The following is a 14,071-nucleotide window of genomic DNA, read 5'->3' as shown; positions in this document are numbered from 1 at the left end:
AGGATGCTTTGGAAAATCAACTTTCACTGTGACAATTCTATAATGAACATCAGCAAGTGTGTGTGTGTGAGTGTGTGTGTTTTTGTGTGTGTGTGTGTGCGCGCAAGCAGTATTGGTGGACAGCTTTCTCTGGGCCCTGTTGAAAGCAGCAGCACAAGCACGGGGGCGCGTTTCATTAGTCTGTCAAACTCAATGATATTTAGAGCCCCACACCCTCGACCAGGACTGGAAAACTCAATCAGCACTCTGATTTCATAACCCTGCTCGGTGACAGGGCTTATTTTATCGCCCCGCTGATTCATTCTAATAAACGCCGGCTGCCCGGCGCACCCCTGCTGAAATACAACCTCCCCCCCCACCTTCTGTCCTCCATGGGTCGACCCGAAGAAAGGGGGAAAAGGGAAGGGGGGTTGGGGGGTGGGATAAATCAGAATAGTGGGAACTGGAGGGTGCAGATAATCCATCGCCGGTTCGGCTGTAGCTAGCAAGTCTGCCGCCCCATCCCACCCTCCCTCCGCACCCTTTAGCACAAATCAGAAGCCGGGACGGTGTTGATCTGCGAGGGCTTGGTGGGGCCATTGATTGTGGACGACGGAGGAGGAGAGGGCCGATAAATTACCGGAGGCAGAGTGCGGAGGGTGAAGGAAAACAATTATCTGTGGAGGTGGAAAGCACATAAAGTGAAGAATGATAAACACTGTGAAATATGATTGACTCCAAGTGATATATGGAAGCCGAAGGACAGGCGGAGAGGTCTGTGTGTGCCGAGATATCCTTGACTGGAATGGCTGTGTACTGACTATACTGCCCAGGCCCTAACCCCATTTCCCTGTGTGTGGATGTGTGTGTTTGTGTGTGTGTGTGGATGTGTCTCTTTCTCCACAGACGACAGATGACATTGTCTCGTCAGCGGAGTGCTCCAGCGACGACGAGGACCTGGAGGAGTGTGACTCCGGACATGCAGGTGGGATGGGTGTGTCGAGTTGTGCTTGCTCTGAACCTGGTCTTTTTCTCCTTCTCTTTCTTTGATTTGCTACCGAGGAGAGTCTCCTCCTAGCATCATGTCCCATGGGAGCTTCAAGTGTAACTTAAAAAAAAAAAAGCCCAAAAGTAATGAGTAATAAACACTAGTGCGAAGGGTTCTCACTGTAATTCTAAAGCTTAAGGAACTCTTTGGAGTAAGAATTGAGTGTCTCTATGCTTAGCATGCCCGAAGTCACAACTTTAGCTGTAAACAAGTAAATGCATACATCTGATCGTCAGCCACTGTTAAAGCTTAAAACACCTTTCGCCTGTAAATCAAGTTACACTTAGCTATGGGGCCACTGGTTGCAGACATGACGCAGCATTGATACTAATTTTGTCCTCTCAGCATTCGGTGGAGAGGAACACTTTACTCAATAAAGTACGAAATTAGTATCAATCCGCATGTCGCCCACACTGATGCTTCAAAATGTATCTGCTCTGTACATGGTTGATTTCCTCTTGCTGTGCGTGTGTGTGCGTCTCTCTTGACAGAGGATACATTTTGAGATTCTTTCGAGAACAAAGATGCTTCCAGCATAGATACTGTGATATGTAGCAGACTAACTGCAACAGAGCCTCTTCCTCCCTTCTTCTTCTTCTTCTTCTTCTCTTGTTTGTACCTCTGTTTCCTTCGTCGGAGGCTTGCCTTACCTGAAACATTCTAATAGAGAACAGATATCCTCGAATTTCTGTGCGCATCGTCTCTCTTCCCTCCTCCCTCTACACATACACAAACACTCACACACACACACACTGACATCACTTTGGGATTAAATCAAAGTGATAGGACATCCACTCGGTGGAGTTTGGAAATATAAACAGAGCTGTAAATTAAACCGCAGATTTAAAAAGGAGTGGATGTTTTGAGGCAACTTGGGTTTGGACGACTTGTGAACGAGCAGCTGTCAATCACGCCTCCACTCAGGAGGAGTGGGCATGGATTCTAATGTTAACCAGGAGTGAGGGCTCCGCTGAAACTGGTCCTGTATGTTAGAAGCGTCTCCCCTAAGGCGCTCTGGAAATCATTAGCAGCTATTTGATTGCTCCGCTGTCCTTCAAAATGCCATCACAGCAGACTAATCAACTCTGTGTTAATCTGGCTAAATATGGTATATATACTGGACCAAGTATATGTCGTCTTTTCAGGGAAGTAAAAAGAAGTAAGAACAATGCGTTGCCCTTTCACTTTCTCTTAGGTACGCGTGCTCGGGGAACATAACAGATAATCGAGCGCTTATTTATTTATCTCCGAAATGAGGTCTTTTCCGTGTAACTCCGTAGATACTCAGCTCGTAATTAAAAAAATGTTCCTCCAATCTGTGAGAGGAACTCATTTACTTTGAGTCCTTATCACACTTTCATAGCGTTTGTTTCCTTGAAAATATGACCACACAGTCGGGGCCCTCGAAACCCATTTTGTCGGCGGCCTCGTCCCTGTATTTAGGTGCTTTATCTGGGAGCATGAGTTGCTTCTTGAATTCAGAGATTACGGAAATTGAATGGACACATTTATCACAGCGCGTGTGTTTTGTCTTTACGTGTCCCGACTGTTGAAAAGCTCAAACCCAAGTGTTCTCAAAAGTGGAGCTGTAGTGCAAGAAGTTTTGTTATCGCCCAGCGAACATGGTACCCTCCCCTCATATAGTGGCAACATATGTAGTCATACACACTCATACATACTGTACATTTCACCATGTGGACACAGAAATTCATTCCCTCATTCCTTGCCCCGCTTCCAGTTGTATGGACAGTTGCATGACATGGTGTTGGTTTCATTTCTGTTGCATTTTGTTTTTTCTTTTCTTTTCTCCTGTGATATGTGAACATCTCTCCTCTGTATCGATTTGGACCCAACTGCTGGGTCGCTTACGATTTGGGCTTTTTATTTTTATTTTGCTAAACGTTTGGGTGCCGGGGCGGGTTTGAGGGGTTTTGAGTGGGGATGATTTTTTATTTTCCAGTTTTGTTGTGGTTGTTTTAGTTTTTATTGTCCTCCTCATCATCATCATCCGTCGTCCATCCTCCAAGCAAGGATAGAGCCGCTCCTCCCGTTTTTTGCCTCATCTTGTGCCGCATGAACTTTTGGTGGTTGGAAAAAAATTCAAAGTTCTCCTCCTCATCCGAGTTTGTGTTTATTTATATTCTTTTGTGCCACATGGCTTCTAAAGAAACATCCTCCCCCCATTTTTCGATACAACATAGGGAAATGAACGGCAACAAAATCTTTTCTTGCCATCACCCCTTTTTTTGGCCTTGTGCAGGCAACCCCATTCTGTCTCAAGAAAGTTGTGTGTGAAAGAATGACTCACTGTCTACCCCTCCCGAGCGTTAACCCCCCCCCCCCCCTCCCTCCCCCCTCCATCCCGACACACCCACCTCCTTTCTTTTAGCCTTTCTGCATATACATGTCTGTTTGAATGCAGATGGCATAAAAAAGACTTTTATTGCCACAAAGTATATCTGTTTTTCTATTCTATCTGTTGCTCCAAGTAGAAGGCATTTGTGGCATGCACAGTGTACTGGACTGTACCGTAGCTATAGACTAACTAAGTGTCCTCTCCCCAAAATCCCCTGCTTCTGCACGGATATGATTGGCATCCATTTTGTGTGCTTCTTCTTCTCCACCCATAAGTGTCAGGCTAACCCCCAGCTGGCTTTTACTACATGTCGTTGTGTGTCCGCGGCTACGATGGCGGTCCTGCACCGCCACCGTAGCCGCGCGGCAGCTCCTCCTCTCTCGGAGGCGTCTTTGTCTTTGTGCCTGCTGTCTCTGTCTGTGCTCCGTCTGCCTGTCTTGTCCTGTGTACGTGGTCGTCTCGTGGTTGTGTCGTCTGTATGTTTGATAAAACTGTTAAACCTTACCTTCTCCCTTAATCCCACGTGAGTTCCACAAGAGAGCAAATAAACAGCGCGCAGTGACTCATGGTTCGATCCCCTGAATAAGAAGGAACTAAACACAGAAACACACCGGCGACTAAAACTACCACCTGGAAATGAGCGATGAAACAGTTAGAGATTGAGGGTGAACAGCAAATACCAAGTCGATTTCCGATTCAATTTAACGGTGATTAACAGTGATGCAGCTTGTCATTACCATGTAATCAGAGACATTTTGCGATTGATTTGTAATTAGGTTGCTGTAATTGATGCAAATGATTTTCATAAATCCACAAGTACAAATCAGAATGGTTGATTCTTACACACAGTTTCTACGAATTACTAAAATCCCCATTAGACTTCAACATGAGTTAGACCCAATGGGAATAATTAGTTTGAAGTGTACAAGCACACGTACAAACGTAAAATAGGACGAACCAATGCCCAAAATGCACAGAGACAGCGTGGCAGAGCACATGTCGACCTGTAGACACACAGACGTTATTAATAACATTATTGATGACTTTGTCCCACTTACTATTGTGGTGCCAGTAAATTGTGTTAGAGAGACGCTCTGCACAATCCCTAAGACTTAAAAGACATAAATGAAATGGAGCCATTACTGTTATTACTCACACTTGGAAAGGGTCCCATTACAAACTGCCCACAGTTGTTGTCATCAATAAAGAAAATGTCAGACCACTTCCTGCATTGCTCCTGAGCATAAACATACAGGTGGGAGGTTTCAGTGGGTTTGAACAAACAACCAACTCTGTCATTGTTGTCGAGAAAACAAACCAAACAGGTTTAACTGTTGCACTTGTCATGGTCATAGATTGTTACATGATTGCATATGACCTCAACATCCTTCGATGATCTGACACATATGTACAGGTGTCTCCTCATCTTATTGGCCTTGGTGGATAAAGACGAGAGTCAGAAGCTCAAATCCATTTTAGACGATGAGCAGGGATGTGATGTTGTGGGACTTCTTCATTGAAGAGCCGCGTGTAGGCTGGAGAATCAAGTTTTGGAATGGATCACTGAGTTTCCTCGTGGCTTTAGCGATGACTTCCGTCAAGCCCCATTGGGCCAGCTGTCAGTTCAGCACAGGCCTCAGATCAGTTTAAAGGTTATTCGGCTGACACATGTCGACTGAATGCAGAGGTGCAGCCTAATGGCAGTACAGCAAATCGACCAGCTGACAGGGGCAAGTCGCCACGCCTGCCGGAGATGCCAATTTCATACGCCAGACTGGCCCCAGCCACATGATGACGGATTAAGAGCTATCTGCCATGCGCTGTGGCTCCAGGGCACCCCGGACGAGGGCTCTTCCCCCAGCCAGAGGTGGTTTATGTGTCCTCACAGGAAAGACCTCTTTGCTCCCTGGAGTTGAAAATGGGACAGGATGCTGCCCATCAGTGAGAAATTCTCCTCTGTTGGCAGTTGTGTGCTCAGGCAAGATAGGATAATTTAATGGCAGGGTGAAGTGCTCGGCTTTTTAAGGTGCATGTTTCCAGAATGCTCAGCCTTTGCCGAGCGCACCAATATAATCCCTGGCATGTCCCTTCAACTGTGTCGACAGTGAGCATCTGCGTGTTGCTGGCTCCCTGGTAATCAGCTCCCTACCTGTAGTGGGTAGAGGTGAATGAATCTGCTACAGCAGGTCTCCTGGCACAATACAAGCAGCCACACTAGGATTTCAGGGCCTCAAACCACTGACTCACCCACAATTTGCAGCGTTGAAATCTCATTGACTCACTTCATCCGCGGCTGGTGCCGGTGCACAGGCTTCCCGCTTTTGTGGTGTGGCGCCGTCAAATCCCTGACACACCGTCGGGGATTCATCTCCATTCGGAAGCCTCAGCAAACGCTGGATGGACACGGGGATCAGGCCAGGAGAGGGAAGAGAGAAAAGACAAAGGGTGGGGAGGAAAAGTGAAGAGAAAGTGCTGTTCTGGGACTTCTGCATTCGTAGCCTCTAAGTTGCTGAGGTATTTGACCCATCAGCCGTTTAGTAGAAACTGTATTTCCTTCAATTCCACTTCAAAAGCCAGCACGGACATGGAGCAGATAATGTCTTTCTTACATCATGGGATGTAAAAGAGCATTGGCTGTAAAATTCAGTTTCTTTCATACTCTCGGTTTTCTAGATGAGTTATGCTTATTGAAGCAAAGACTAGAAGGCACAAAAAAAAAAACACTCTTGCCTAAAAAAGAAAGCAAAGGGTGTAACTGGCTGTAGGTCTAGCATAGTGGAGGATTATTTGCCAGGGAGGCAGCGGCTTAGAATAAAATCCCTTCCCATCTTGACAATGTTGGAAAAACAAATGCAATCTGGTTAAGCAAACCCATTAGAAACCCCAGTGTTTGTCTGCCTCAGAAACGCAGGAAGATGTGCAATGCTTGTGCAAGAGCTTACGTAGGATTAAAGTGTTTACCAAAACATCAAGGTCCTCTGCACTGACTTTAATGGAGACCCTTAACTGCAGTGGCTTTTGCCTCGCAACCGAGTGTTTTGTTGATACAGCGCAAAGCTAACAGTCGCCGAAAGCTGTTAGCCGAGAATGGAGCGAAAGGTTGCAAACAAGGCCAAGACAACAAGGGCAGAGTTGGCTAAATAAAGCCTCGGTGAAATCGCGTATGCTGTGCTGCCTTTGTGTATTTAACGAGGCAAGGAGTTCTGTAGCTGGAACATTATCAGAGCCGTGCAACGCGAGCATTAGATGTTAGTCATAGCTGAGATGAAACACCAGGTCCGCACGGTGAAAAGCAGCTCCTGTTATCACGTCAGACATTACTCTGATCTCCGGAGCGTGGTCGGACAGTCGGGGAGATTCACATTAAAGACGTCAGCTGATAACACGCAGCCTGACACATGCCATATTTCCAATAAGGGCTTGACTCATGGGCCCAGTTTTTGCCAAATGAATGAGGTTTTCTGTAAACCAGCCTGCAGAGTAGGAATCCAAACACCTGACGCCCGAAGACAAATGTGCCTCTCACATCTCCTTAGACTCACCGGAGGCACAGATAAAAGCCCCCCCCCCCCCCCCCCTGCGCCCTCTTGTGGAACTCGCTCCCAGCACAGTGGTTATCTGTCAAACAAAGGCTGTTGGTTATGCGCAGATCACAGAGCATCTAAACATTGCATAGAATGAGGCTCATTAATTATCACTTTACTCCCCCTCTCTTGATTAAGTAGCAAATGTGGTGGGGCTAAATACCATTTAATATTGGTTGTATATCACCCATGGTGCACCTTGTCCCCCCCCCCTGTTAACTTCTGATGAATGGTTTCTTTGCCTGAGATAATATCCCACAGCCCTTTGATGGCAGTGACCTTACACTGACCTTTGACCCCTTCTAAAGCCCCCTCCCCCCCTCTGACCCCTGGCTTGCTGTATTGTTACTGTATATTACTCTCCCTAAATGCAACTTACTTAAGCATGCATTGCCCAACTTCTTATAGTGAAACTAAAATCCAAAATAAAAACCTTGTCTGATTTACCTCTCTCTCTCTGACGTACATCCAGATTGCACGCCCTGTCCCGTGTTTTGAAAAATACTAACAAGAGAAATGTATTGAAGTAACTAATAATAAGCAGCTTATTATTAGTTAAGTGAAGGTGGTGACACTTTGCCTTTAAACTGTCCCCCCTCTCTTTGTCTGCCTCAGTGTGTGCTTTCTGGTTGTTCATCTTTGATAGTGTGAGAAATTTAATGCCTTTCTTTCTTGCTTGCCAGTTTGTTTTTAGTTTTTGTTTTGTCTCCTTTGTACATATATGCTAAGACACATATATGTTTAATTCTATGTTTCTTTTCTGAAAATGTTCAAATTTGAATCTGCTAATTTGCTAAGAATCACTATTTTTCCAATGTTTTGATAATTTAAATTTTTCCCTTATTCGAATGAAGCTTCCTCTTTTCTCTATGAACTAAATGCTCTTAGTAACAGCGACAGAAGGTTTCGGAGATTGGCTTTCAAATTCAAGTCCTCATAGAGAAAAGAGAGAAGCTGCCTTCAAAGTGGAAAAACTGTTTCTATGCTGATCTCTAATATTCTCCTGTTATTGAGTAGCTTTACCGCTGATTGAATTTGGATTTAATCAATTAATGAGTCGATTAATTTTTGTGCATGGCAAAGAAGTTGCAGCTTAGGGTCTGTAAAACTGTCATTGTTGAGAGTGCTGTTCTCTTTTGTAGATGGGCATGTATATGCTCATTGTTTGTATATCCCCATCCCTTCCTTACAGCCAAAAGCTCTAATGCCGCCCGACCGCTTCGTGCCGCCTTTACATGGACATGGCAACTGATGTACACGTTCACCCCCATCTATGTCATTTCCTCCCTAGTCTGTTCATAGGTCCCACCCCGTCTCACACTCCCAGCTCCCGAACCCTTTACGTAGAGATTCTAAGATATGTACAGTCATCCGTTTGTCCATTACCGATGAACGTGTTAAAAGTCGATAGAGATAAAAGAAAAAGAAAAAAAAAAAGTAATCTGATCCGGCTGTAGATATTTATGGAGAGAATAATCTATCGAAGGAAGAGTTATAGATATACAGTTTTCTTTTTTATACAAAGCTAAATGATTATCTAAAGAACAAAAAAGAGATATCCTGAACGCAATGGTGAGGATTATTTTTCATGTCATGATGTGTGGATGTATGTGTTGTTGCCTCCCTGTACCATCCTGTCTCAAAAGAGAAATATATACTACTTAATCAGAAACTGTTAAAGACGAAACTAACTTAACCTGTCCAAAGGCATTCTTACACAACTTTCTTTTGTAAATTTGTTTTCTTCCTGCCAAAATCATGCGGGCAATTTGTTGATGTAAGTTGAAAAAACTGATGGTATGCTTTCTTCCTTTTGAAAACTGTCCTATTTTCTTTTAGTAGGCTTTTATGATTTTCCGAGCTGACTTTGTTTTTACCTGTTTTTTCTACTTACCTATTACTAATCCCTTTCTGGATAGCTCTATCTGTGGCTTTACTTTGTGAATGTTTTTACGATGTTTGCTCTAACTCTGAACTTTTGCAATGCCTTACTTATGATTTTCGGTTCCCTTCGTTTTTTTCTGTTGTGTTCTTTTTGTCTCTACCGTTCGAAAAAAGGTGTGCATCTCTTTATAGTGCCCTGTTTGTGAACCTCTGCGATGTACAAACAAGCCACTTTTGGCAAGAGGAGACGCAGCTTCAGTCGACATCTGAATGTTTCAAAATGTTTGTGGTGCTCCAGCGACAGCTTTAGCCAGAAAATCATGAGCAGTTATCAAGTGTTCCAATATGGATTCATCATTAGTGGTTAATTGTAGATCTATTTTGGGCTCGTTAAACTCTCTGATGAACAATACTGTAATTAAACATCTTACAAATGAGATTCTGCCATCAAACCAATCCGCAAACATTCAGGTGTCACTGAACTGCCCGGTGCCTTTGTGCCATTGTGGTAACTGTAGGGGTCAAAAGGCACGAGGCTAGGGCAAGTAGGGGAGCCGACTGGTTAGTGGTGTCTTTTTAATGGTGGAGTTTTAGATCAGGTAGATTAATGATTTCTTCACACCAAGCGCAACATTGTTTTGTGCAATATGTTCACATGCAAAGTCAATGGACACATGCGTATAAAGACAAATGAACGCAGTGTTCGTGTCACATGGCTGGACGACTGAATGTCTTCACTGGCTGTAGTGGCAATATTTGAACTTCCTGATGTGATGTCACAAAAGCGTTGAGTATCAAGCTCGCGGGAAATGAGCCCTGGCAACGATCTAAGCTAGCCAGTCATTAAAATGGTCACTGGTCAGCCTCAGGTAGCTCTGGAAATGACAAGACACCTCCCGCTGTGTGGTCATGTGGACCCACACACACGACGGGGGCTGGCTTCTCCTGCGTTCCCACTACAGGTTCAACTGTAGCGCTCGTCCACTCCTCTTTTGCACCTCTTCTTGTGCAAAGTACCGTGACTGAACACAAACGACCCTGCAGCCAAGAGCCGGTGAATAGCGCAATATGAAAACCCGCTTAGCGTTTTGTGTGAGCGCAGCATTAAAGTATCAGCCGGGTTTTTTTAGAGGCTCAAATTCGTGTTTCCTTGGACTCTGGAGCAGCTCCAGTCCATAAACATCCCTTCGTTCCTCAGCTTTATGATGCAGGAGCGGTCGGTGTTTGTTTCGCTGATGTAGGTCAGTGGGGTTAGAAAGCGCCTCTCTGATCAGCTTTATGAAAACACCTTACAAACATGTTCTCATTTCAGACTTAGTTAACTCCCTTTCAGGCCCACTGGCTTGCACTTGAATTGCAAACAAACGGTAATAGCCTCTGCGTCTGCTTGTCCACAGAGCACATCTTTTGGAGCTCAAAGTGTTTGACTGGAGTGAAAAAGGGATTTACACCTAAAGACCCGAGAAACAAGCCTCTTAAAAGCCCCAACATCAGTTAACGTGGAGGAATATGTAGCCGTCGGCAGATGGAACTAAATATATAAAACTTTGTGACATACAGACTTGTTGATGAGCAACGACATGCAGCACATAGAACAAGGTGATAGTGCAGCGCAGATGTAGCTCTGTTATGTGAGCAGATGTAGGTACGTGTGAGGAGTCGGTTTACTGTGGCTCACCCTTGTGCATCCCTCAAAGCCTTTTGATGCAATGTATTCTTTATGTATGGCTGTTGTTTTCTTTCAGTTTGGGTCTTGTTTGGTTCTGAGTTCCATTGTTTTTGCACTGGTACAATATTTTCTGTTCTTTTCTTTCTTTGTTTATCTTCAGTTTCGTTTTTTCTTCCCTTTGTTGAGCTTTGCTTTTTTACGTTCTTCGGTTCTTTTGGTGTTTGCTTCTTGTTTTGTTTCGAGAAAAGATTTTCCAACCTTCTGACTTGTGTCTGTTTCTCTGTTTTGCTTTCCAGGAGGGGAGCTAGTCATCCCCGTGCTAGTCGAGGACCCCATAGACATCCCTTCTGTATCCACCCGTTCTCCTTTCATCCCCCTCCCCCCAACCCTCCACCCCGTCCTCACCATTATTGAGACCACCAAAGAATCCTTGGCCATGGCCACTGAGGCGGGGGTACCTTGCTTGTCGGACCGAGGCAGCGATGATTGTGATGATGGTGATGATGGTGATGATGATGATGATGATGATGATGGAATGGTGATTTCGGGGTTTGGCTCTGGCGAAGCTTTCGACTCTAGCCTGCCCCCGACTGACGATGAAGATTTTTACACCACCTTCTCCCTGGTAACAGATAAGATCTTGACCACATCGGCCTATGAAGGTGGCTACAAAGCCCTCGCACCCAAGTGGGAGGCCAAGGACTTGAGGCCTAGCAAAGCCTCTGAGGCAGGTAGGACTATACCCACCTCGCCTCTACCCGACCTCCGGGGCACACCACCGGCGGCGGTCCCCTCGGACACGCCACCCAAGCTGCCTGCTGGGAAAATGAACAACCGCGAGGTAAAACCCCCGCAGCCGGACATAGTCCTGCTGCCCCTGCCCACATCCTTTGATGGAGACGGCACGAAGCCACGGGGTCCCTTCATCACCTCGCCCATGCTGCGCACGGTGCCTGCAGCCTTGCCCACAGTGCCCGGCGTGGTGCGGCGGGTGCCCCCGGGGGCTTCCGAGGTGATCCGAGAATCCAGCAGTACCACAGGCATGGTGGTGGGCATTGTCTCAGCCGCTGCCCTCTGCATCCTCATCCTCCTCTACGCCATGTACAAGTACAGGAACAGGGACGAGGGTTCCTACCAGGTGGACGAGACGCGCAACTACATCAGCAACTCTGCGCAAACCAATGGCGCTGTGGTGAAGGATAAAGCACCCAGCGCCAGCGCCAAAGGCAGCGCCAGTAGCAAGAGACCGAAAGACAAGGACAAGGAATATTATGTATAGAAATCCAGTCATTTCCCAACACATGAAAATAACTGTTTGGAACAAAGTTATAAACATTTTGACAGTACCATATTGGCAACTGTGATTTAAAAAGGATAAAAAATCTCCTTAGAACTCAAGACTTGCTGAGTCACTGAAACATTTACTAAAGAACTTTGGCTTCTGGAAGCACACTTACTATTGTAAGCATTAGGGAGAGACAATGCAGTACAACTTCACCGGGACTCAACACAGACCTTTCAAAAGGAGTCCCTGCTGCAGACATTTGGCAGTGTGAATAATTATCACTCTTTAACATCCACAAGACCCCAAGTGACTATCGAAGAGGTGTGTGACCCTGGGAGATCTGACAACCTTGTCCATTGTAACCCTGTAGAATACGATCACTGTCATTTCAGCCATTCTGAGCATGCATGTGAGGTGTATGTGACGTGGTGCTGGCATCTGTGTAAGTGAGGGACCTCAAGAAACAATGATTGTCGGGAGAGTTGGAAGTCAAAACGTGATTTCACATTACAAATGGTTTCATTAAATGTAGCTGTCATGGATGCGATATGAGGTAAAGTATATGTACTTAAAGCTGTCTTTTTATTTCTTTTTTGTTTCTTTGGTTTGTTTTTTATTTATTCGTTTGTAATTTATTTAGCGATTGAGTTTGGGTCTGTATTTGTTTGGGAGGATGTTGTGCAGTCAGGGCTGACTAGGCAGTGCTCAGTGACCGCTCAGCAGGATGTGATACAGTCATGTATCTCAATATTTCCCTCTCCCTCCCTCACGTCTCGGCTAAGGATTGGACTGCTGTGCATGGCATCCAAATACAAGATGGTGTTCAAGCGTGCGAAAGTGGAACCGCCAGGCAAATTGCACACTGTTACTTCTCTGAATTTTAAATCTCTGATAGGTTTTTCCCGTTTTCTTTCTTTTCATTTGTTCGGGTCCAGTTTTCTGACTAATTTGAGTTATCTCAATTTTCCCCGGCCGAGATTTACTTTTTACAATCCTACAAAAGAGAAACGTCCCGACTAAAGACTCCAGTGAGAACAAGCGTGATTCTATGTGTTGTCACAGACGACTGTGTCAAAAACAGCAAATATGTTTACATATTTTATTACATCATAGCCGTTGTGCTTTGCAGGTCAACATTGTACAGAAAATCCAAGATTTTGTTCAGTTTTTTTAAACCCACTTCTTGTACAGACAGACCATTTGATTTTTCTGCTGTAGCAACATGACAAAAAAAGATTTTTATTCTTTCGCCAGGAACACCTGGGGATAAATAAAAAAAAAGATGTGCACAGGAACATTTGTTTAGGCCAGAGCAAATGTTGTTAGATTAGACGTCTCGTCTCTGGATGGTGTTTCTCTTCAGTCGCATGAATATTTGACCATCAAGTCGAACAGAAAACACCTCCCTCGGATCTTGTATTAGGGACCCCTCTTTATTCTCCAATTAATTTCATCATGTGATTTATTTTTTTATTGGAAATTTAAAAACATCAGAACAAGAAAATAAAGACAGATAATGATGGATTTGGATCTGTTGCTAGCACCTTACTGACTTAACAGGTGTTTATTTTTGTTTCTATTCTTCCTTTTTTTAAGCTGTGTCAATTTTCTCGTCTGCTCAACTTGTCATTTTGCATTATTTATTTTTTTGCTGTTATTAAGTAGCTTGATTTTATGTCTTATTTTTATGACATTACCCTCTGGCAATATGTTGTTGTTTTTTTTTTTATGTCATTATTTACTGCTGAAGTTATTTGTTCTCATTTATCTTCAAGCAAAATCAGTCAGTGTTCACTTTGAGATTTTGTGTTGGTACTTGACATTTGGACCAGTTATTTATTATTGTCTTATGCTCCTTTGACTCCAAACGATTCCCCGAAATAAAAAAAATGTTGTTCCCAAAAACTTTTTGGATGTTGGAGTGCGGCTGGCTGTCACTCATCTATTGTCGTGGTGTGATCAGGTGGCGAAGCTGCGAGGAGATGGAGGTAGATACCGTCTACCCTGAAGATTATTCACCGAAATCACAATTTTCCATCCATTCGCGATCACTTCAGTGATTTCCTTTTATACCAAAAAGGGGTATCATTTCTATTCAAATGAAGTCCGGAGTCGAGTAGCTCCACGCTGTCATTTAACCATAGATGATTATGCAAATTCATTCACTGATCAGTGATGCAACGAGAGAGAAGAAAACGACGGGAGAAAACGGTTATCGGGGGGGTCCAGAGTCCTCACCGCAGCGGCGGAATAGCTTTAGGTTTCT

The 14,071-nt window shown here is 44.6% G+C and overlaps 1 protein-coding gene across 1 annotated transcript in view; it reads left to right on the top strand.

The window, feature by feature from the left end:
* LOC128460631 (neurexin-3b) overlaps window positions 1-11,841 on the top strand; it is a 183,415-nt gene extending 171,574 nt beyond the window's left edge. The window contains exons 16-17 of the mRNA XM_053445874.1: window positions 886-964; window positions 11,480-11,841. Coding sequence (XP_053301849.1) covers window positions 886-964; window positions 11,480-11,799 — 399 coding nt within the window. The 3' untranslated portion in view covers window positions 11,800-11,841. The remainder of the gene's footprint in view (window positions 1-885; window positions 965-11,479) is intronic.
* Window positions 11,842-14,071: the final 2,230 nt, after the last annotated feature.

This window comes from Pleuronectes platessa, chromosome 17, assembly GCF_947347685.1.
Source record: "Pleuronectes platessa chromosome 17, fPlePla1.1, whole genome shotgun sequence".
NCBI lineage: Eukaryota > Metazoa > Chordata > Actinopteri > Pleuronectiformes > Pleuronectidae > Pleuronectes > Pleuronectes platessa.
Note: the sequence above shows the minus strand (reverse complement) of the source record. Positions and strands in the feature narration are given on the sequence as shown.